Raw genomic sequence first — 22,451 nt, forward strand, 5'->3', positions numbered from 1 at the left:
AATAAAGCGCCTACAAACCGTGGGAATTCCGCCAGGAGGCCCGGTCATTGCCTTGGACGACGACGGCGGCGTCGACGCGCTCCTTGACCACGAACCACGACCTTACACGACCGTTAACGAGCTCTGATGTTTGGCGGGGGCAATTTCACGTCGTCTTGGGCGAATCCCCAGCAAAACCAGCAGCAGCAGCAGCCACAACAGGGGACTTCTGCTTTTGGTCAACCGAGTGCGTTTGGCGGTACTGGTACCAGTGAGTGTCTTGTGTCTCTTGTTTCTGTAAACGCTTATGTTATCTCACGCAGCGTTCGGATCGGGAAGCACTTTTGGTCAACCACCACAACAGCAGCCGCAGGCAAATCCGATGTTTGGTAACTTGGGTGCCCCGAGCAATAATGGCACTGGAGCCTCGACCTTTGGTGCGTCTGTACGTCTTTTTGACCTGGTGGTTTAAACTAACGCAGGTACAGGCACCTTTGGTTCCAACCCGTCCAGCACGACTGGTAGCCTTTTCGCACCTAAACCAGCCACAGGCGCGTTTGGAACGTTCTCTGGGGGTGGCACCTCCACGTTCGGGGGCGGAAGCACATTCGGATCAAGTACGACCGCTCCCAGCACTCAACCGACAACAAGTATCTTTGGAGCGCCGAGTACGAGCACGAATACGGGCACAGGGACCGCGTTTGGGAGTACGGGTGGTCTATTCGGGACTAAACCCGCGACGGCGTTCGGTGCCGGAACTTGTGAGTCCGCGTTTTGAGTCATTCAGGCTTCAACTTATCTCATACAGTGGGCTCGACTACGAGCACCGATGGCGTTGCCCCAGTCACGACCGGGACGGTTAATCCGCCGTACAGCGTCTACACGGAGAAGGATGGTACCCAGACGAACCAGTTCCAGGCCATCTCGTGTATGCCTGCCTATCGAGGAACTTCCTTTGAAGTGCGTGATCATCCTATTACTCCCCTTTTCGTCGCTGAATCACGTCTTACTAGGAATTGCGCGTCCAAGACTACCTTCAAGGCCGAAAAACAGCTAGCACGGGGGCATTCGGGCAGCCCACGACGTTTGGCGCGCCGCAGCCCTCCGCAACAGGAGGCGGGCTCTTCGGAGCCACGCAACCAACGTCCACGCTAGGCGCTCCAGCTCCTGCCGGAGGAAGCTTGTTCGGTGGTACGACGAACGCGGGTACTACGGGTTCAGGGCTTTTTGGTTCTTTCGGTCAGCCCCAGCAGCAACAGCAGCCAGCTGCGACGGGATCGGGTCTGTTTGGGAATACGGGAGGTAGTCTGTTCGGTGCACCTCAGCAGAATCAGCCGGCTGCTACTACTGGCGGTGGACTGTTCAGCGGATTGGGTGGTCAACAGCAGCAGCAGAATAAGCCAACCTTCGGCACCTTTGGGGGCACTGGAACCACATTCGGTTCCACCTTTGGACAGCCGAGTCAGCAGCAGCCACAGCAACCACAGCAACCAGCAACTGGCGGGGGCTTGTTTGGCAATGCAGGAGGTAGTTTGTTTGGTGGTAGGTGCTCTCTGACCCATTGTTCTATGCACTTATTCCCTTGTATTTCCAGGTCAAAACAATGCCCCAAAGCCTGGAGGACTGTTTGGGTCGACCACAACGCAGCCAACGCAGCCATCTACAACCTTCGGCGGTGGATTGTTCGGGAACACCCAACAACAACAACAGCAGCAGCAGCAGCAGCAGCAGCAACCGCAACTACAGCAGCAGCCCGGCGGGGGACTGTTTGGCGGCAGTCTCTTTGGACAAAATAATCAGCAGCAACCACAGCAGCAGCCCCAACAACAACAATCCGGAGGCCGTGAGTTGCATTTTTATCATTGTGGTCATGGTGTATTTCTCAACGCGTCTCTAGTATTTGGGAATCTGCAACCCCAACAGCAGCAGCAACAGCAACAGCAGCCTGGCGGTGGTTTGTTCGGCAATACAGGTACCGGCGGCGGTGGTCTATTCGGTAATACCCAAAGCAATCAGCAACAACAACAGCAGCAGCAACAGCAACAATCGCAACAGCAGCAGCAGCCTGGTGGTGGACTCTTTGGCGGCAGTCTGTTCGGCCCCAAGCCTGCTACCACGACTGCGGGCACAGGTGGCGGTTTGTTCGGTAACTTCGGCCAGCAAAATACTGGTGGTACCGCCGGTCAGACAAATCCCTTGTTCGGTAACACTCAGAACAATACCAACCAGCAGCCCGGTGCTGGCGGCGGGTTGTTCGGGGGTGGGGGAGGCTTATTTGGGAACAAGCCAACGGCTCCTACTCTCGGTGCATCCACCATGCAACAGCCTGGCGCTCTCGGGGGCTCCCTATTCGGTAACATGTCGACCAACAACAACATGAATGCTTCCACCGCTGCTCCTGGTGCCCCTGGCTCCCTTACCGCATCTGTGGCCCAGCCTGTCAGCGCCCATCTCCCGATTTTCAACTTATTGCCGCCTGGACCGCGTTCCTTCTACCTAGACGAGCCCAAGAAGAAGGTGAACCTGTTCGAGCTGCCTCATCATCGATACACGGGGCCGGATTTGCGGCTTAACCGCCGATCTACGGGTGGCGCGCAGAAGCTCCGCGGGTTCCAATCCACACTGGGCCGCTCGGAGTTCGGCAAGTCGGGTGCCATTGACTTGAACAAGGCCGCGCAGTCAGTCGGTCCTGACGCGCTGCTGAACAACGGCCCGGCATCTGTACTGGGCAGCAGTGGGCGGCAGAGCGTGAAGAAGCTGGTGCTGAACAGGAGGGTCGACCCGTCGGAGTTTTTCAACAAGACGATCACGCCCGGGAAAGGGTTCCTTGGAAGCCCGAATAAGGTCACATTCAGCCCGCAGCTTACTATTGCGATGAGGGAGCAGGAGCACAGCGAAGCTGCTAGCTCGCCGCGCCGGCCCGGCTCGCCTGTCCGGAATGCTCGTTCGTCACCGGACAAGCACGACGAGCCCGAGCTGCAAGAGGGAGACTACTACACAAAGCCACCGCTCCAGGAACTCAGGAGTCTCAGCTACGAGGAGCTGGTGAGCTTCGAGGGACTCGTTGTCGGGCGGAAGGGCTACGGCGAGATCCAGTTCTTGGAGAAGGTCGACCTTACGGGCTTGCCGAAGCTCAAGTGCCTCCTGGGCGACGTCATCCGCTTCGAGGACAAGGAGTGTACGGTGTACCCGGACCATCCGAAGATCGACAAGCCGCCGCCCGGCCAGGGCCTGAACGTGAAAGCGCGGATCGAGCTCGTCAAGTGCTGGGCGGTGGACAAGGCGAATAGGGAGCCCATCAAGGACCCGGAGCATCCCGCTGCCGTCAAGCATCTCAAGCGGCTGCAGAAGATGAAGGGCACACATTTCGAAAAGTTCGATATGGAGGACGGGAGATGGGTCTTCACGGTGGACAGCTTCTGATTGATCATGAGGGTGTCACTCTTTCTTGGTTGTTTTCCTCAGTATCGCTTGTAAAGTAGTAGTAGCATAGTACTAGTTACACTTGCATGTATTTCAGTCCTTGCATTCATGTTCTGACAATATATGATCATTCATGGTTGAACTTCATGGAGTGAACGGGCGATCTCATTGCAGATTCTAGGCGCCCTCAGCGGACTACATTGCTGGACGCACCTATATTAGCTGCTACAGGGGCTACTCTGGATCGTCGCCCATATTCCTGCCAAGAATAGTGCTAAGTTTAAACAGTGCTGGCCCAATCAAAACTTAGCACGACGTGAGATACCACAATCGCGGAACCTTCAAGAACTCAGTCTTACAGGCATTGGCGAGAACGGAGTTTCAGGGTCCACTCCGTCATAGGGCCGGAGAATTAACCTGAGAGGATTCCATAGCGACGGTGTCGTCGGATACACGCCAGTGATATAGCAGAGTTAGGTTCCAGTAAACTTATGCTGTCCCTGGGAGTCTGGTAGCACGGCTCATAGAAACGAGTGCTTTTGAGGGTTACTGACCAGTCTTATGACTTTACCGTTGAATCCAAGATGGTTCCTCCAATCGAATGAAGCCTCCTGATTTGAGGGCCATACCGAGACTTTACGGGTGGTATCTTTGCCGGTATAGGCTCGTAGAAGCTGCAATCCCGTTCCCGGCCTATTAAAGAGCACGAGCTAGATCGAAGGTCCTACGAGGGAGTACTAACCGGCCGTCGAGTTCTTGCTCAGACTTCGCAAGGTAGGTCCGGAGATGGGGGGGAAGACCCACCTGTATGCATCTCGTCCTTGGGTGGACATGCCTCTTCATCGAGGTTCACACGTGTGACCCTCGGCATTCATCCGAGGGTACTTGAGTAACGACGCGTCTGTCATCGGCTTGGACCCCTAGGCTCATGCTGTAGAACCAGGGAAGTGTCAGCAGGTCCTAGAGAAAGATCTACTGAGGCTAGTCAGTATGCAGGTGGGTGGAAATGACTCATGATATTGGCTGAAACTGGTATCATACTTACTTCTGACAAACCGTTTGTCGCGGAGATTGGGAGGATTCGAGACTTGCACAGTCATCCACATAAAATAACGCGATCCGGAGGGGTCGTATCGCGATCATTAGATGCTAATCTACAGCCTTCTCTCGGGATCTGCTGCCAACATGCATGCCTCGACAGCCAGTTGCCCTATTTATCAGGCAGAAATGGGCGGAATCGGATCACCTGCAGTAGGTTGTCCCCTGCTGAATAAGGACCGCAAGATCGGACGAGTGAAACATACGGCATTCTGAGGACTGCGAGCGGGTTATACGAGACAACGAGCACAATCATACATAGCATGAAAGAAAGAAATGAAACGTATTGTGCAGGGGGGAGGAGAACGGCCGAGAGGAACGAGTGGGTCCGCAACAACGGGCAGGCCGGAACCCATTCTGAGGCTTCCAAGTCCACAAGTGCCGGGAAGCATGCCAAAAGCGGCGCAGTGCCGACGTGCCGGTCTCCGCGCGCAATAGGCCTTTCCGGCCCTGCAAAGCATGCGTCATGCTTGATGATCGCTCTGTTCCCCGCCGGCGACCGAGGTTTTTAGGCACCATTCCTGTCGTTGTTCCTTCCTGTTGCTGCCCGTCTCAGGCCACCCTCCTTGTCTTCTGCCCTTGCCTTTTGTTCGTCGCGGTCAAGCAGTCGCGCGACGCCGCAACTTTCCGGAATATAGCGCGTCGAAGGAGTCCACTCGTACGAGTGACTGAATAGCCGAACCTTTCGGTGTATAAGAGTTTCGTCGGAAGTGAGAGGTCGTTACGAGCAGCAATGCCGCGACCATACGCTAGGTGCGTATCGTATGAGATGTTATATATTCCCTAGCCCTGACGCGCTGTCTGCCAACCGTATGTCTCAGAACCGCATCCCTCGTTGTTTCGTTACTTGGTGCTGTAGGCAACGCAGCCATTGCACTGCAGCTGCTGTCATTATGGCGGACGTTCAAGTGGGAGTTTGAGAGCGACTGGGAGACGGAGGGGTCACCGACGTCGTGGTTGTGGGGTATCCAAGGAGTGAAGCTTGCGTGGGGCTTGCTCTCAGTATACTTCGCATTTTCAGCCATCGCCAGCATAGTCGGGTTTGCTGGCATTCTCAAAGTGAGATTCTTATTCTTGTTCGTGTGCGTGGCAACCGAGTCCTCATTGCTCTCTGCGCAGCACCGACTGTCGTTCGTGCGGTTCTACCGCGACTACTCGATAGCAGACTTTGCGTTCTCCACCTTCCTCACCCTGTTCGCGACGTACGAGTCGTTCCGCAACTCTGTGCGCGCGGGGGTGTGCGAAGAGCTGTCACGGCAGCCCGAGTGGCTGCGCGACATGGCGGACATGGGGCTGAACCTCGAGAACTGCGAGCTGTGGTTCGAGCGCGCGTCCATCGCGCTCATAGGCGTTATGGGCATTGTGCTCATTGTCCGAGTAAGTTGACGGGCTGTATCGTCGAGGGAACACGTAATTAATTTGGTTGCCTTGCAGCTGCACTTCCTGGTGGCGGTTCTGACATATTACTGCTCACTATCAAGACATCAGCAGGCCTTGCCGATATACACGTCAATGCGCCCCATCTCGCACACGCCCTCGGCGCAGCGTGTGTACCTGCTGCCCAGCCCGACCGAGGAGACGTTCCCTGTGTCTCATCACACGACCTCGGACGCGATGCGAGAAAACAATGACACCGAGTACCTCGTATATGCGCCCGTACCGCTGTCGATTCTCTCGGAGGCGCAGGCGCGTGACCTGAACGCCACGGAGGCGTGGTTGTCTCGTGCCCCCGAGGCCACCGGCACTGCGTCGAAATCAAGACACTCGCACTCGCACTCGAGGAGCCATCGACATAAGTCCAGCGGCCGGATTAGCCTGGCCGTGATCCCCGACGAGGGCCTGTTGCCTTCGTACGAGGAGTCGCGTATTAGGGAGGTGAAGGCCTGAGCGCCGCAGCTGCGTCTGCTCGAGTGTATTTATTCCGCATTGTCTTCCTTTCCGTCTCACCACCCCATCCAGTCCCAGCAATTCCGGCGTTCGGAGTTCATCCCCTCCTTTGCAATTGTTCCCATATCTCTCGGTCTGTCCGTCTCTCCACTTCTCCACATCATTGTGCATCGTGATCATCCCATTCGGCCGCGATCCCGTGTAACTATCTTGGTGGCCTGATGGTCTCTTCCTACTCTGGTATGATAGAGCGGCCCTTTTTTCTTGATGATGTCTTGTGCTCATGAGAGTTTGTTGTACAATTAAGATACGTAGAGTACGCGTAGGATATTCGGCTTCACACTGCAATTTGTATTTGTGGTGTCATGAATATCTCGGGGAGGTCCCACAGAACTGCCTGGGCTCGAGCGCTTCGATCGACTGTCAGTAGAGGTAATGAGGCTGGATACAATTGCAAGACATTCTTGCACCCTTCTCCGCACATGAAATATAGACGTTGGTGTCGTACAACATCCTCTAAGCACTCAACACTTTGGTCTGATTTAGCGGTGGGATCCAGGCCTTGAAGGGAAAACAGTCCCGTGTATCCTGTCTCCGTGTTTTCCCTTCAAGTTTCCCCTTTCCGTGGGTGATGGACGTCAGCGCGGACCAGGCCTGCAGATTCGCAGTCTCGGTCGCGATCTCTACAAATTTACGCCTCGCTCGTCGGCCTCGTTGAGGCTGGCGCAGACACTTATAGCCATCCTACGCTGGCGCGCCCTTCTTTTCTTCGTACCACGACGACCTCGGCGAGCGGCTTCGTCAAGTGACTTCATTATTCCTGGTGCTGTACAGTAGCACCGAAGCCTATCTTCAGAGTCGACCACCATGGCCCGCCGTCCGCGCTCACCCTCGCCAGAGCCGACGAACGGCGAGTCCTCTGCCTCCCTCGTCAAGCGCCTCAAGGCCTCCCACAGGGCCGACTGCTCGCAGCCGACGAACCCCCAGTCGTTCCCCGTGCTCGCCGACCCGACCCCGCACTTCCATAACGGCCTATTAGAGGACGAGAGCGTCCAGCGGCTGCGCGCGAGCTACCAGACGAGCGAGCCGTACAAGTATGTCGTCGTCGAGAAGCTCTTCCAGGACGAGCTGTTGAAGAACGTCAAGGACGAGATCCTCAGCGAGCTCAGCTTCACGGAGAAAGAGACCGACATATATAAGGTGCTGTCAGCCTGCTATTTTGACGTTCTATCCATCAGCCGTGGTTCTCTTCTTCGCGAACGGCGCGTCTGACTGTCTTCGGTATGTTGCACAGGTGCACCAGACCGGGGACCTGGCGTCACTCTCGTTCCTCTCCCCAGAGCAGATCGCCCTGCTCCCCTCCCTCCTCACCCTCCGCGATGCCCTCTACTCCCAAACCTTCCGCAAGTTCCTGCAGTCCGTGACCGGCTGCGGGGCGCTCTCCGGCATCAAACAAGACATGTCTGTAAATACCTACAAAAAGGGCTGCCATCTGCTCAACCACGACGACGTCATCGGCTCGCGGCGGGTGTCCTATATCCTGTACATGCCCCTCCCCCACTATCAGGGATGGCAGCGTGAGTGGGGCGGCGCGCTCGAGCTGTATGCGACGCAGGACGGCGCGGACGGGAACCCCGAGCCGAAAAGCGTGCCCGAGAAGGCGATACCCCCGAGTTGGAACCAGTTTATATTTTTCGAGGTGCAGCCGGGCAAGAGTTTCCACTCGGTGGAAGAGGTGGTCGTGGGCGAGGGGGAAGAGGACGGACGGCAGAGGTTGAGCATCAGTGGTTGGTTCCATGCTGCGCAGCCGGGCGAAGAGGGCTACGAGCCAGAAGACGCTGAGAATGTTTATAAGAGCTCTCGTGAGCAGTTGGTACGTTAGTTCCCGTATCGTGCATGCGGGATGCGGTATTGATCTTCTCGACTACGTATAGACGTCGACACATAACTTTACATCCTTCAAGTCATACCCAGATCGCTCCTTCCCTGACCGTACCGAACCCCCACTCCCCTCCGACCCTCTCTCCGCCGACCACATCTCCTTCCTCTCCGAATTCCTCAACCCGGTCTACCTCCAGCCGCGCCTCATGAAAGCCCTCGCGGAGCGCTTCGTCGAGGAATCCTCGCTCGAGCTGCATTCCTTCCTCTGCGAGCCGCTCGCCACCAAGCTGCAAACCGGGCTGCGCGAGACCGACCGGCGCGACGGGCTGCTCAACGGCGACGAGCGCGCGGGGCGCGTCCCGCCGCACTGGGCGGGCACCTCGGACAACTCGCGCTGGGGGCTCAAGGGCCCCCCGCACAAGTGGCGCTACTGCACGCTCAAGCCCGCGCAGCAGGGGCGCGCGGAGGCGGTGTCGCCCCGCACGGCGCTGGCGGACCCGGACGAGATCATGCGCAGCCTGCAGGAGGAGCTGTTCCCGAGCGAGGCGTTCCGCGCGTGGCTCGCGTGCATGAGCCGCCTGCTCCCGCTGCGGTATGCGGTCGAGGCGAGGAGGTTTAGGCCTGGGTTGGATTATACACTCGCGACGAGCGAGGATCGGGAGGCGAGGTTGGATGTGGTGCTTGGGTTGACGCCTGATCCGCCGGCGGAGACGCGGACGAATGGGAAGGAGGGCGAGGAGGCGGAGGAGGAAGAGATGATGACCGGTTGGCAGGCGGGCGAGTGGGGAGGTTGGGAGGTAAGTGTTCTTCTTACCATCATCTTTCCGCATGTATTGACGGAGCTGCTCTCCTTAGTGTTACATGGCCCCTCATGACGAAGAGGACGACCCGGCTGTCTATCGGTCGGGCTCGTCCAAAAAGGCAGCCAACGGCAAAGGTGCTACAAACGGCAACGGGACTACGAACGGAAACGGTACAACCAACGGTCATTCGAATGGGACGAACGGGAACGGCAAGGCTCAGACTAACGGCCGCCATCCAAGCGAAGACGAGACCATGGATGACGCTGAGAGCGAGGACGGAGAAGACGACAGTGGCACGCTCCTGACCGTGCAGGCCGGGTTCAACCGTCTGCTGCTGGTGCTGCGCGACGAGCGAGTAATGCATTTCGTGAAGTATGTGTCGGCTGCGGCTGAGGGGTCGAGGTGGGATGTATGCGGCGAGTACGAAGTCGGCATGGTTGAGGAGGAGGAAGAGTAGATTACCCATGGATAGCGTCTCAGCCCAGTATCATAGTAGTAATCCAGCGTGTCTTCTCAGGAGCAGCGTGTAGTTTAGTGATAATGTCATGTATTGTCTCGCCCGCGGATATAAATGCGAGATGCCGCCACTCTCGAACTACGAGTAAAGAAACGACAGGGTCAGAACTTGATTTTCTGACCTTGACTCGGGACAATGGTCGCTGACGCCCTCGGCGCCTGCGCGAGCGCTGCGCCGGGCTTGGCTCTGACCTTCCGGCTAGTGGAATCTCGTCTGGAGTCCTTACCGCTCTTTCTGGGATCTGATTTCTTCTCGCGTTTCTCTTTGGGGGGTGGAGGCTCAGCAGTGTCCTCGTCAGCGCCCTCCGCATCTCCCCCCTCATCGACAGCGTGTTTCGCGTGGTGCCTCTTTGGCAAGGTCTCCTTGATGCGCTCCTTGAACTCTCTACCTTCTTTCGAGTACTTGTCTTTTTTCCCCAGGAGGGCGAGCCCACCTCCCCGCCGGACGGCGTCGGGCGAGGCGTACTCCACCACGATCTTCCGCCCGTCGAGGTGGTGGTTCTTCGGGTTCGTGAGCGCGGCAGTAGCATGCTCCGTCGACGTGAAGTCGACGAAGGCCCATCTGCCAAGAACGTCAGTAAAAGAAACCATAAACGAGGACGGAGGGAAGTCATACCCCTTGCAGTGCCCGCTGTCTTCGAACGTCCCGAGACGGACTTTGCGTATCCAACCGCTCTCTTCGGGCTTGTCCTTTTCCTTGTCGCTACTGCGCGGCCGGTGCGCTTCGAGCATCTCCCGGATCGACTTCTCCGTCGTCTCGAAGGAGAGGTTGCCCAGGAACAGGGTAGGGCCAGGGGGCTGCTTTTGGGAGGAGAGGATTTTCTGTGCGGTGCGGGAGTGGGTGCTCGTTGTCGCGCCCGGGGCCGCGGGGCTCTCGGCGTTGGGACCTGAAGCTGGCGTCGGGCGGCCGGTGAAATCATCACCTGTGGATAGTGGCAGGATGGTTAGAGTAGGTCATCGAATATAGGTACTGGTTGTGCGTACCGTCCTTGATCAGTAACCGTCTACCATCCAGCTCCTGCTCGGAGAGCGTGATAGCAATGACCTTCGCATCTGGCGACGCAAAATCTACATACGCAAACCTAAGAGAATAACAAGTCATTATCGCCGCAGTAGATCCATGTATCCATACATGAACACACCCGCGATTTTCCTTCGTCCCACCAGGCCCCTTCGCCGCCTTCATGGGCATATGTACCCGCGTGATCTCGCCTACATCCTTGAAGAAATCGCGAATAGACTGCGGCGTTGTTCTGTACGAGAGGTTGCCGACCCAGACGGAGTTCTGCCGCTGGGGGATCTCTGGCTTAGAATTCGACTTGTCCCCAGATGTTGATTTCTTCCCGGACGCCTTCGCAGGTTCTTCCGCCGATTTAGATTCCCCTTTTTGTTTCTTCTTCTGCCGTCTCTTCTCTGCATGAGAGAGCACTGGGGTGTCGGAGTCCTCGCCGTTTACCGCATCTTCATGCGCATCATCTACCTCAGAATCGGAGCCGTCTGATCCAGAGCTATCATCATCGGACGCGACGTCTTTGACGGCCGTGGTTCTTTTGCGTTTGCGAGAGATATGTGGGGACGACGGTCTCGAGTCCGAAGAAGACGAGGAGCTCGAGCTTGCTGCGCTGGACATCGTTTGGCTTACAGCAGTCGAGAGGCAAACTTGTTAGAGTGGCTGTCGATCAAGGTCGCGTGGAAAGCACGCGGGAACTCGATCGCCTTGATCGCGAAGTGGCAGTGGCGCTGAGGCTGCTGCCACAAAATTCGACGGAACACTCCATGCATAGCGACCAGCGCGCCAGGGTGCAAGCGATGGGAAATTTTCGAGAAGCAGAATCAATTCGAAGATATAGTCGTCTTATGCAAGACCACCTCAATGGACTGAACTGTATAATATGACCGTATCAGCACCGCATAAGTGCGAGAGAGTCGGTTCAGAACATAATAAGATTAAGCACGTAGCATACTCTCAATAACTTCCTTCGCTTTCAGTGCATTAGCCCTCCCTCGACTAATCTTCATCACCCGACCAACGAGCTTATTTACCACATTCCGGTTCCCTTGTCTCGCCGCTGCGGTTTCTGACGGCAGTGCATCCATAGCCTCCCGGCACCAGCCTTCCAGTTCCGATGTGCCATTGTCCGCGTCCGCGGGAAGAGCGAGCAGCGACATATCGCGCGCAAGTTGTGAGGGCATTTCTTGTGTTCGATGGTCGAGCATGTAGCGGAGAAGGGTCTTCCCCGACGTTCCTATAATAAAGGACATCAATGGCACGTCTATCAGCAAGGAATATTGAGATGTCATACCCGTCAAAAGGCCCTTCTGAACCAAATCAATCAGATCCCCTAATTGGCCGGTAGAGATGGGGTTCTCTTTGAACGTCAAGTTTCTCGCCGTCAACTGTCCCAGCAAATCATGGGTCAACCTGGAGGCACGTCAGACTAGAAGTCCACACACTGATCGTTTGACATACCAATTTACCACCACTTTCGGATCTCTGCCCTTGGCGACCGTGTCAAAGTACGCTACCGCGCCTTCTCCAAGCTGTCCGTCGAAGCCGACTTCCCGACCAGCGTCCACAGACATCAGCACATCCGCATCTCGCGACGTGAGGCCCTGGCAGATGAGCCGCGCTCGCGTCGCGTCGGGAAGCTCGGGCATCGTGGAGCGTATCCGGTCTATGTATGCCTGTGATAAGAGATGAATGGTGTGTACGGATCCGTAACCCGTCGCCCTCACCTGCTCCAGGAGCAATGGCGGTAGATTTGGGTCGGGCATGTACCGATAGTCAGGCGCGTCCTCTTTGCTGCGCAAGGAGAACGTCCGCGCAGCGGCTTCGTCGAACCCGCGCGTCTCCTGCTGCACGGCCTCCCCTTTCTCGAGGAGCTCGATTTGGCGAAAGACTTCGCATGCTGTTCATCGTCATGAATATCGCAGGCACCCGGATGGGGAAGACAGATATACGTATACATACCGATTGCGACCTGCATGAATTTCACGCTGTTGAGGTTCTTGATCTCGCAGCGCGTCCCCAGGGGCTCGCCTGGTTTGTTGACCGAGACGTTCACGTCGCAGCGAAGGGAGCCCTGCGTGAGTACATCTTAGTCGCACGACGCCGAGCGCACAGTCAACCCACAGAACCTTACCTGCTCCATGTTTCCGTCGCTCGATCCGACGGAACGCAGGAGTGCCTGCAGCGTCCGCAAGTACGTCCCAGCTTCCTCGGGAGAGCTGATGCAATAGCATGATACATATAAGGTACTTCGCGTAGATTAAGCGGTTACGCGCACCGCATATCTGGCTCGGAGACGATTTCCATGAGTCCTGTACCCGCCCTGTTAAGGTCAATCAACGATACTCGTCTTCTAGCATCATACGTTGATTTTCCAGTGTCCTAGCTCGGAGAGGTCACTACAGAGCTCCGTGCCACTTACACGACAGCTTACCTGTTCTATCTGTATCTGTTTTATGCGGACAGAACGACCTGCCGCTAGATCGAGATGGCCGCCTGTCGCAATAGGCGCTATATCTCTGGCATGAGAGCTAGACTACGACGGTAAGACAGGCAAGAGCTCACCATAGTGCTGTGTTATCTGATAACCAGCGGGTAGATCGGCATAGAAGTAATGCTTTCTATCGAAAGCAGAACGTCGCTGTATCTCGGAATGCAGCGCTATCGCTGTCCTCAACACAAGGTCAACGGACTTCGGATTTAATCTCTGTAAAAAGGTTAAAGAGTGCGTTCTTCTTAGGACATCCGAGTTTTCATTCTCTCAAGCAACTTACCGGTAATGTCCCAGGGAACGCTGCGTCGTATGCAGACACAGACGTGTTCGGCGGTTCACTAGGATCAGATGTCCAGCTATCTATAATCCGCAACTTAGCAATACCACTTCTGGTCGGAACATACAGCTTACTGGAGAATAACTTCGACCGTGATTTTATTTGCGCGTGTACTTCTAAGCCCACCACCACCTCCCATCCTGGCCACCTACGGTCACCATGGCTACCTGTTACGGTGGAAAAGAGACGGCCAAATTGAAGCCTTCTATGGAGGCAGCTCAAACGCATATGGCTTTATAATTAGCGCCCTCACGTCGCGTTTGGTCCAGCAAGTGCGGGTCTATTTTTACATCAGAAGTACCAGTACAGTACTCACCCTGATTGGTCGAGCTTGTCCGCCTCAAATTGCGGTGGCACTGGCACAAGGAGCTCGGTGCCTACAACTTACGCTTCAGTAAAATATAAGGTCTATTGCACTTAAACCAGTCTAACACAGATGATACAGCCGTTTGCAGTTCGATGGGCCCATTTCTTGAAAATTATTTACAGTCGGACCATGTCGGAGAGGGGAATTCAAGTCCCCAAGGCCCCAACATCAGACCATTTGGACTCCTTTTAATTCCTGGGACGTCCCTGGCACCATGTCCGACAAACTCCGACTTTCTGAAGTGATGGCCTAACGATCTGCAAACGGCTGTAAACCAAGGAAAATTCATATGATATTGTGAGTACAGTACAGTGCTTGTACAATACAGGTAGAACCATGATGCCGAAAATGCGCAGTCGAAAGCGATACTGAGATCGATTCACCCCTCAAAGGAGGTCTGACCGTAACAGAACTAGAAAGGTTCCGGTTCAAGAGAGGTCCCTGTGGAGTTATCAAGGAAAACAAGAGTTAACCAACATGATTGGAAACGCCGACTTTAAGATAAAATATGGCACGGGAGGCCGGAGCGGGTCTATTAGGGGTAGCCAAGCAGAAGAGAATACTTCGCCTCCACACAAGAATGCAGGGACAGAGGTTACCGAGGTCGCTATACAGCCGTTGGATTTGTTGCTACAGCCACATTTTCGCCGAAGGGCAGCTGCGGTGATTTGATGTCCGCGGGATCCTTGATGGAAAGACCAGGGGGTGTTATCGTAGGAACATGCGACGTCGTCATCCCGGATGCAGAAAGACCATTTTCAGCCGGCTTGACCAGTCCTGGTACTGCCACAGCTGCAGCGGTATTCTCAGAAGTGAAGGATGACCTGTGGAGAAAGTTCATTGGACATGCAATCGGGGTTCAAGCGGACGTGGACAAAGTTGAACCAACCGGCGCTTCTTGCTCTTGGGCATATCTGGGGACGTTCCATGGGATTTACCGGAAGTCTTCGTTCACAGAAAAGCGATCAGGAGGCTTCAAGTTCGTTGAGAGTCAGTAAGTTGTTACACACCTTTGTCGGCTTGGGTCGCTTCTGGGCGGAGCGGGGTTGCCGCTCGCCATCATCGAATACGTAATCCGGTAATGCAGAGCTTCGAAGGTTCAGCTATAACTACTAAGCGAAGACCGTCAACTGAGTCAGACCTTTTCAGATGTCGTACGACGATGCCCATCTTCGTCTCGTCGAACTTTTCCCACATTTTGACAAGTTTGACAAATTCTGTGGTGGGATACGATATATCTAGTTTGCGAGGTCCGACGGTGCCAGCTTCGCAGCGATGAAAAGCGTCAGTGACGCTGCAAGGAGCCCGGAACTAACATGTGTTTGGGACGCACGTTGCTTGGGTTCGATGGCCAGTCCAATGTAGAAAGTCGTAGAGTAGACTGTACTGGCACCCTCCTTGCCTTCTATATCTTCTTTCTTGCGCTTCCTGATGGCCTCCGATATCTCACCCTGAGCAACTGCACGTACCTCTTCTTCAGACAGACAGTACGAGACTTGCTCAAATCCTTTGATGAAAGGGTGCGCAAGCGTCAAGGAATCGACGAACTCCAGCTTCATGACTAACTGCCGTAGCCGTGACTCAACTGTACCAGCCCTAGCGCACGCAATGTATGTTAAACCTAGTCATCCAGGTTGAATAGAAAATACCATTTGATCTGCAAGTCCTGGCTCGCGGTGGATGCGATCACCTGCAAGTAATACCGGTATTTATGGAAAAAGTCGTGTTTGGCGAACAGTTCTGACCAACTCGCACTGCCGACGATCACTTTGTCGACAATGTCGGCACCTACCGGGACGTCAGTCTGAATCACCCAAGTTCAGATGAAGTCGCCCGAACCTTTCTTGAACTCCTCTGTTATGATCATCTGCGTCGAAGCAGTGACGTTGTGCGTCGCGCACATTGAGGGGTAGGCGGGAGTGATGATGGGCATTCGATGTGATCGGTCGGCAGGATATAACTACGAAGGGTTCAGTAAAGTGGTGGTGAGACACAATGTGAGGCGCGTGCCTTGGGATTCCACACTCGGACATTCAACGGTCCGTCTTCAATTTGCTTCAGGAGAACAGGTTGTGGCCATGACCTGGGTCTCATGAGCAACAACTTTCCAAAGCTCAAAAACACTGGCACTCACCATTGGTACATAATGATGAAAAATCGGCTGACGATGGCACCCGCGATTGCGTTCGGGTATAATTGACATATGCGAGCGACCAGCATAGCCCACGCGACACCACCGAGGAAGCCATTTACGTTCGAATAGATAGCTCTTCCTGGAAGTCGTATATTTTAAGTTACTGAAGAGGTCAAGATGAGGTATGAGGGAACGCACGTTGAGCCCACAGCTTGATACACCGCAGCGAATCTCGGAAGACAGCCACATTCGGGACCAGGCGCAAGATCTCGTCCGTCACTCTCGACCCGTTCAAACTTCGAATGCACCGCTCGTCCAAATTCCGCAGGAGTTGGTCGTCCGCTAACGAGAGGTCGTCCGGTATCGACGACAGCGCGAGGCGCGCCATCAGCAGATCGATCGGAATGCCCGAAATCTTTATCTTAATGATGGGCACGAACGCCTCCGGTACGCCCTGTAAAACGGTAACAGTACAACCCGTCGGCTGCACGAACGAAGCAAGAGGGCGACGACAGCGCACGCACGGAGACCTCTGTGACCCCCTCCGTCTCTCGTAGCATTTTCTCGAAGACATCAAAAAAGTCTTCGCGGGATACATGTTTCGGTACAACGCATAAGGTATCGATATCGCTACCGGGCCCGTGCACGCCCAATCGGTACGACCCAAAGGTGAATATCTTGCCGCCCGCCGCCTCCGCGGCGGCTTCCGACAGCCCGCGGTCCAGCGATACGTGCTTGACGAACTTGCGCACCAGCGCGGCCAGGCGGCCCAGCACAATTTCCCTGTTAGCCGCGCGGGGCGCGATACAAGGTTAGGCACCGTTCCGAACAGACACCGTAGCACCGAGTGAAAACGCGCGGTCTCGTATTGGCTGGAGATACCCCAAAGAAAGCAGCGCAGGCTGTTGCAGCGTGGACTCGGCGAGAGAATGCCCGCCAGGTCGCATCCGATAACCAGTAGGCTGTCATCTTTCCGCAGAGCAGCGAATCCGGGACAGCGTCAACGCACAACCGCTACTCACCTAAGCCGTGCCTCCTCTTCGCTTTCAAACGTTCCTTGTCGTCTTAGCTCTTCCATTAGCGTTACCGTCACCTCCTTTTCTCTCTCACTAGATGGGGCGGTAGAAATCGGGGGAGTAACTCCCAAGTATCTGAAGCCGTGACAGTCAGCAGCAGTCGGTGCACTCTTCGCCATCGTATAGGCCTACCCATTTGTTGTTGACATATTCCGCGGTGACAGTGAGGTTGCAGGGAAAGCGGAGAAGGATCGAAGACACAAGCCACTTGGACTGTGTAAGCCTTATGGTCGGCTTCAAATGGTAACGGCGTTTGCCGACAAGCCGGGTGAGACTATACACTTGATTGCGACCAGATTTGGCTGGTGAAGTAATGCAGCAGCATTTGGCCTTAACGAGCATGACACTCAAGGTAGTGCGCATGCTTCGTACCTAGTAGAACAATAGGTATACGGTATTACAACTACAAATTACACCATAGTAGTACTGTTCAAAAGTCTAAGGGATATATGGATAAGTGTAGAACCACAGACGCAGTCCACAACAGAAGAGTCTAAGGCAGGCAGGAATACCGGAACAGGATACAAAGTCCTCAAAAAAGGACAGGAATTGCCAAGCGAGAGAGAGCTTGCCATATATATACGCACGAATCCAGAAATCCAGCATGGGCATATCGTCCCATCTACAACCATTCCTTGTTGTGCATATACTCCGACCGCCTGAACCTCGATCGAGGAGCGGACCGAGCGACGGCCCACCTGCGTATGAAGAACGCAGCAACGCCGATGAGAGCAACACCAGCGATGATCCCGATAGCCAGGCCAGCCGTACGGCCCGCAGACGAGCCGTGGTGCGACGACGACGACGAAGACGGCTCCGGAACGCTGACCGGGATAGCAGTAGAGCTGGGATCGGGGTTGCCTCCGAATGGCCAGTAATCGCCACCCTGCGGTGGCATCACACACGTCAGGGAGTCCCCATCCGGTACTGAAGTGAAGTCGAACTGGGTCGTAGACGACTGCACGCTGTTGAAATCAATCACAAACGGTTGCGGGTTGGGAGTCTGGTCTGTAGAGCTGCAGTTCGGTCCCCGCGAGCCGATGAAGGACGTGTTTCCAACAAGGACGTTTTGCTCAACGGTGAAGTTGCGGGCCGAGGTCATGGCAATACCGTAGCCAAAAGCACCAGTGAGCTGATTGTTGATCACTATTCCGGACGTGCTGACGTTGCTCTTGTAACGGTCACCAAACCAAGTGCGCGGGCCGATGGCGATACCAATTCTGAAGCAAGTCGTATTAGATACAGGGCCAACGCCAGGGTGAAGAAAAGACCTCACTTGATAATAACATCTTCGGAATTGGTCCCTTTCTGGTCATTATCTTCGTCGGTGGTATCGGTCGCAAAACCACCTGCAATAGTGTTATTCGTAACAACAACGCCGGTGTAATCGCCCTGCCATGGGTCGTAATCAACCATGTTGATGCCTCCCAATAGTGTTTGCTGTTTCGGAAGGTCATTAGTACTGCTGATTGTTACAGCCACGAGGAATGACCGACATTGTGCACCCAGATGGTGTTATTCTCAACCCGGGTACCAGGCGCGCCGAACAAAACGATACCGCCGTCGGTCGGGTTGTCAATCAGATTGTTGAGGACGAAACTATTCGCACAAGCCATACTGATACCGTCGGCCCACTGCTGGAAACTGTCCGAGCCGCACGGACCAATGTCGTTGTTCCGGACGGTCACGTTGTTGCACTGCAGCCCGCCCTCCTGGACGTGCAGGCACGACCAACTGCGAGGGTCGTAGCTCTTGACGTATTCGATCAGCTGGCCTGAATTCCGTCCACCCATTTCGATATTGGCTCCTCCACCCGTCGGGGGAGCACCAAGCCGCGTGCCATTTATCTATCATGAGTCGTAAGATACAGTCATGGATGCCGACGACTGATATTTCTTACCTGGATATTCCGTAACTTCACACCACTGCAGTTATTACATGTGCCGTCGACAGCCGTCGTGTGGCCTGTGCCGTTGAACACCGGTCCGTCGACAACAAGAGTAGCGCGGTCGCTCCCGGTCGGATATCCCTGCGTGCTGATCTCCTGGTTGGGTGCCGCGAACAATATAGGCGCAGTGATAATATATTGCTTTCCGGGGCAGAGCGATAAGACATATCCCGACCCAGAAGAGTTGAGAGCGATGTTCATCCGGTCCGTAACAGTGTTTGCAGGATCAGGGTCGATACAGCTAGAATCGTCTCGGGCTTGAAGGGGTTCTCGTCTACCAACACAGGTCAGCCATCCGATGCTTCGTGCCCAAATGGGAAGACCGCTTACCTCTCGAACATGGTATCCTCCGGTGCGGGGTGTCTCCTATGGATGCCTGATTCCTCAGACAGATGCGACGAGGCCACAGACGTTGCCGCAGATAGAAGAAGAGTTGCTAGGGTGTACGTTAAACGAGAGTGCATGGCGCCCAAACTGCTTTTTGCGGCGCGCTAGTTTGTCGGGTATGTCGGAACAATAGGTTGTGGAACGAAGAAAGAAATAGAAAAGTAGGCTGTAAGACGTCCACCGGCGACGTCGAGCGGGAAAAAGGAGACGCTCGAAGGGGTGGAAGGACAACCTGGAAGCGCCGCCTTCGAGCTGGCTGACGGGTTTAAAGGCAAAGGTGAGATGACGGGTTTTGCCTTATTTGTCAAATGTCAAGATTCGCACCCCGCCGTTATCACAGTCTGCTTGCGGCCTGTGCGAGTCCTGAGTCCTCTGCAGTACGCTGGCCGTCGTCTTCGTCGTTCAGAGTCTCTGCGTCGCTGAAGCTGCTGCAAGGGAGCGGCGAGACGGGTTTCGCTGGCTTGTCAGGCCCGTTATATGGGGCTAATGGTGACGTTTTGCCATATAAGCCTAGCGTCAGTCAGACACGGTCTGTGTTCCCCTACTCAATGCCGAACCGAAAATACCGCGTTCTAAAAACTCTGGGCACCTCGAGTTTTGATTATCGCTGGAACTTGCCTGCCCTTGGCTGGATATCGCCCTTTCAATCGTATGCATAGCCCAACTTTCTGCCGTTTGCTCGGCAGACATGTCGGAAAGGCGAGAACAGCGGATATCCGAGCTCAATCACCGCGAATGCGACGGTACAACAGGCTTGTAGTCCATGACTAGGAGCAAGTGAGGCAGCAAGTTCTCTTCAGCCCTTCTGCCGACTGAGGCGTTTACAGATTATGGACTTCGTAATCCGAATTCCCTTATCCGAGCAGAGTGGCTGATTTCTTTCTTGTGGCTTCGTATTGCTCCACGCCACCATTTTGTCAGAGGACTTCCGCCGGGGCAGCGTGCAAGCCTGCGTTCTCTCTACTGCTGTGCCGAGATTACATGTTTCCCGGAGCCGTCTCTGAACGGGGCGTCCTACTGATATGTATAGGAACACTGCCCGCTGCCAAAGGGATCCCCTTTCCAGTCATTTAATGCCCGCACTGTGGCCGATATTCCCCTGGCCATTGCCTATGACCTCCAAATGGCTGCACCGACTTATATTCGATCCTCTCCCGTCCCAGTCCCGTCTGCTTTTCGTGTCGGTGGTCATCGCGCATACATCAGACTATGCTGTACTCATACGAAACCCAATGCAGCTCCTGAGTGCTTTGGGCTCACGAAGTCCCCGCGCTTTGTTATTACTGTACGAATCCACAAAGGACAGAATTCCTAGGCCTAGCGCTCAGCATTCCCTGCATTCAGCATTAGTAATGCTCTCCCTATACTTGATTTATAGTATAGTACTATATAGTACCTGCAACGTGTGCACAGTGCTGGAAGGTCGCACCGCCGCGTACAAGTCAACGTGAGCTCGGCTGTCTTCTGTTGTCCTTGGATCCATGACTTCAGGAACCTCCGAGAACTTCAGTTCCGTATAGCTGATATATGTAGGTACTGGCATTCTGATTCCCCAGATTCTGACGTCGCGTTCGACCGCCGCATTCGTGCAAGGCATCTATTAAGCATACGGCACCATCGATTCCTCGCTCTAAATAACAGACCAGTGCCTGCAGTGTCCTGCTTCTCCGTTACACGAACCACGCGTTACCGAATGTAACGTTGTAGGTCCGTATTTACTCTCATATATACGCGCCCATCAGCATCGATGCCTCGCATGTCCGCCGCCTCGCGCGAGCCGCTCAGGTCAGACTCCGTCTCTACTACTCCTACTCAAAGTCTTCGCAAAGCGCGGCAACACTGACTAACATGCTCACAACAAGGCCCCACTCAGGTGACCAGACCCTACCCCCGCTCGCCTTGCTCCGGTCCAAAGACATCGAGAAGCAGGTGTTCACCCATCGCAGCCTCCACGGCCGCCCGGGGCACCTCTTCGAGGACCCGCCCGACGATCCCGCACCAGATAACGAGAAGTACCTAGCAGGCCAAGCAGCAGGTACCAGCCGATGGCTGATCCCGATCTTTTCTTCAGGTTGGAGCACCAGGGAGACTCGGTGCTCTTGCTCGTCGTCACGGACCTGCTGCGCGAGGAGTATCCGTACCTCAGAGTAGGGCCCTCCACGGTAAGCCGCCTCATCACGGGCATTCTCATCCGTTCTCCTACTACAAGTGTCAGAAAATCCGCTCGCTGGTGGTGAACAACTCGACGTTGGCCGCAATGTAGGTGGCGAACACGAACGGTGGGTGCGCCATCGCTTACCGTGCCTCTGTTATAGCTCGCGGCAGTACAGGCTCTCCGAGAGACTGCGCCAGCACGTCTCGCAATCCGTTGCTCTCCGCGCATCTACGAACGTGCAAGGTTCGTGAGTCCGCGGTAATCTACGGATGCGCTGAACCGACCGACACACCGATGACAGCTGATCTGTTCGAGGTGAGCTATACCTTTCAGATGTCAATTATTCGTCAGGAGTGCACCCATCCCCTAGGCATATGTAGGGGGACTGTACATCGACCAGGGCCTGGACGCAGTCAAGGCCTGGCTGTACCCTCTCTTCCGGCCGTACATCCACGAAGCGTACCGCATAGTAAAGGAACAACATACCGCGACGGGGCGCTTCACAGAGCCTGAACCAGAGCCCGAACCCGAACAACAAGCAGCCGAACAGGAGCCTGAAAACTCAGAAGACCACGATGGGGACACACCACCTGTGAACACTCCCCGCGATGCATCATCCACCACACCTACCCCGGAGCTGGGCATTGCCTCCCCCACCGTCGGGCACCTCTCGCTCTTCAACCAGCACGTCTCGCGGCAGGGCAAAGTCGTCGAGTGGGTGTACGACGCCTCGGGCTCGCGCGCAACGCCGATATGGACCGCGAAGGCGCTCGTGAACGGCGACTGTCTCGGCTCCGGAAGGGGCCGCACGAAGCAGCTCGCGAAGGACGCCGCGGCGCGCGAGGGGCTCGCCAAGATCGGCGTGCACGTCCCGTACGTGTTCCCTGGTATGTGAGCTCTGCTGCTGCTTCTTGCCAGGAGTTCATAGGTGCTGACGATGCTGCGCGAAGCGGGGCT

General features: G+C 55.3%; 8 protein-coding genes across 8 annotated transcripts; 4 read left to right on the top strand and 4 right to left on the bottom strand.

The window, feature by feature from the left end:
- The first annotated feature begins 73 nt into the window (after window positions 1–73).
- On the top strand, window positions 74–3,538 carry GLOTRDRAFT_135945 (uncharacterized protein). Its single transcript, XM_007863872.1, has 7 exons — window positions 74–250; window positions 303–416; window positions 468–740; window positions 788–939; window positions 993–1,521; window positions 1,574–1,822; window positions 1,877–3,538. The coding sequence occupies exons 1-7, from the start codon at window positions 127–129 to the stop codon at window positions 3,400–3,402; spliced, it is 2,967 nt and encodes a 988-aa protein (XP_007862063.1). The 5' UTR covers window positions 74–126; the 3' UTR covers window positions 3,403–3,538.
- Window positions 3,539–5,035: 1,497 nt separating this feature from the next.
- GLOTRDRAFT_113798 (uncharacterized protein) lies at window positions 5,036–6,785 on the top strand. The gene is made up of 4 exons (XM_007863873.1): window positions 5,036–5,253; window positions 5,322–5,559; window positions 5,620–5,877; window positions 5,935–6,785. Exons 1-4 carry the CDS (start codon window positions 5,234–5,236, stop codon window positions 6,385–6,387), a joined length of 969 nt encoding a protein of 322 aa, XP_007862064.1. The 5' UTR covers window positions 5,036–5,233; the 3' UTR covers window positions 6,388–6,785.
- A 327-nt stretch (window positions 6,786–7,112) lies between these two features.
- GLOTRDRAFT_69984 (uncharacterized protein) lies at window positions 7,113–9,528 on the top strand (the record flags this gene model as incomplete). The annotated part of the gene is made up of 5 exons (XM_007863874.1): window positions 7,113–7,587; window positions 7,682–8,260; window positions 8,322–9,065; window positions 9,124–9,253; window positions 9,317–9,528. The coding sequence occupies exons 1-5, from the start codon at window positions 7,255–7,257 to the stop codon at window positions 9,526–9,528; spliced, it is 1,998 nt and encodes a 665-aa protein (XP_007862065.1). The 5' UTR covers window positions 7,113–7,254.
- A 161-nt stretch (window positions 9,529–9,689) lies between these two features.
- On the bottom strand, window positions 9,690–11,217 carry GLOTRDRAFT_113800 (RNA-binding domain-containing protein; the record flags this gene model as incomplete). The annotated part of the gene is made up of 4 exons (XM_007863875.1): window positions 9,690–10,149; window positions 10,204–10,510; window positions 10,572–10,669; window positions 10,730–11,217. The coding sequence occupies 4 exons, from the start codon at window positions 11,215–11,217 to the stop codon at window positions 9,690–9,692; spliced, it is 1,353 nt and encodes a 450-aa protein (XP_007862066.1).
- A 317-nt stretch (window positions 11,218–11,534) lies between these two features.
- GLOTRDRAFT_34364 (Glutamyl-tRNA Gln amidotransferase B subunit) lies at window positions 11,535–13,655 on the bottom strand (the record flags this gene model as incomplete). The annotated part of the gene is made up of 11 exons (XM_007863565.1): window positions 11,535–11,833; window positions 11,891–12,009; window positions 12,109–12,272; window positions 12,324–12,496; window positions 12,559–12,670; window positions 12,731–12,815; window positions 12,875–12,978; window positions 13,031–13,107; window positions 13,162–13,303; window positions 13,371–13,446; window positions 13,495–13,655. 11 exons carry the CDS (start codon window positions 13,653–13,655, stop codon window positions 11,535–11,537), a joined length of 1,512 nt encoding a protein of 503 aa, XP_007861756.1.
- Window positions 13,656–14,073: 418 nt separating this feature from the next.
- On the bottom strand, window positions 14,074–17,145 carry GLOTRDRAFT_113801 (poly A polymerase). The gene is made up of 13 exons (XM_007863876.1): window positions 17,137–17,145; window positions 16,951–17,079; window positions 16,453–16,711; window positions 16,127–16,382; window positions 15,929–16,067; window positions 15,805–15,877; window positions 15,634–15,754; window positions 15,444–15,582; window positions 15,128–15,390; window positions 14,936–15,059; window positions 14,805–14,883; window positions 14,684–14,739; window positions 14,074–14,618 (listed from the first exon to the last, which is right to left on the bottom strand). The coding sequence occupies exons 2-13, from the start codon at window positions 17,004–17,006 to the stop codon at window positions 14,402–14,404; spliced, it is 1,782 nt and encodes a 593-aa protein (XP_007862067.1). The 5' UTR covers window positions 17,007–17,079; window positions 17,137–17,145; the 3' UTR covers window positions 14,074–14,401.
- Window positions 17,146–17,334: 189 nt separating this feature from the next.
- On the bottom strand, window positions 17,335–19,660 carry GLOTRDRAFT_54548 (uncharacterized protein). Its single transcript, XM_007863646.1, has 5 exons — window positions 19,283–19,660; window positions 18,905–19,226; window positions 18,501–18,851; window positions 18,281–18,444; window positions 17,335–18,224 (listed from the first exon to the last, which is right to left on the bottom strand). The coding sequence occupies exons 1-5, from the start codon at window positions 19,414–19,416 to the stop codon at window positions 17,627–17,629; spliced, it is 1,569 nt and encodes a 522-aa protein (XP_007861837.1). The 5' UTR covers window positions 19,417–19,660; the 3' UTR covers window positions 17,335–17,626.
- Window positions 19,661–21,187: 1,527 nt separating this feature from the next.
- On the top strand, window positions 21,188–22,389 carry GLOTRDRAFT_33293 (ribonuclease III; the record flags this gene model as incomplete). Its single annotated transcript, XM_007863496.1, has 6 exons — window positions 21,188–21,351; window positions 21,411–21,501; window positions 21,555–21,598; window positions 21,655–21,737; window positions 21,796–21,809; window positions 21,865–22,389. The coding sequence occupies 6 exons, from the start codon at window positions 21,188–21,190 to the stop codon at window positions 22,387–22,389; spliced, it is 921 nt and encodes a 306-aa protein (XP_007861687.1).
- Between the last annotated feature and the right edge of the window lie 62 nt (window positions 22,390–22,451).

Source organism: Gloeophyllum trabeum (genome assembly GCF_000344685.1).
Source record: "Gloeophyllum trabeum ATCC 11539 unplaced genomic scaffold GLOTRscaffold_00002, whole genome shotgun sequence".
NCBI lineage: Eukaryota > Fungi > Basidiomycota > Agaricomycetes > Gloeophyllales > Gloeophyllaceae > Gloeophyllum > Gloeophyllum trabeum.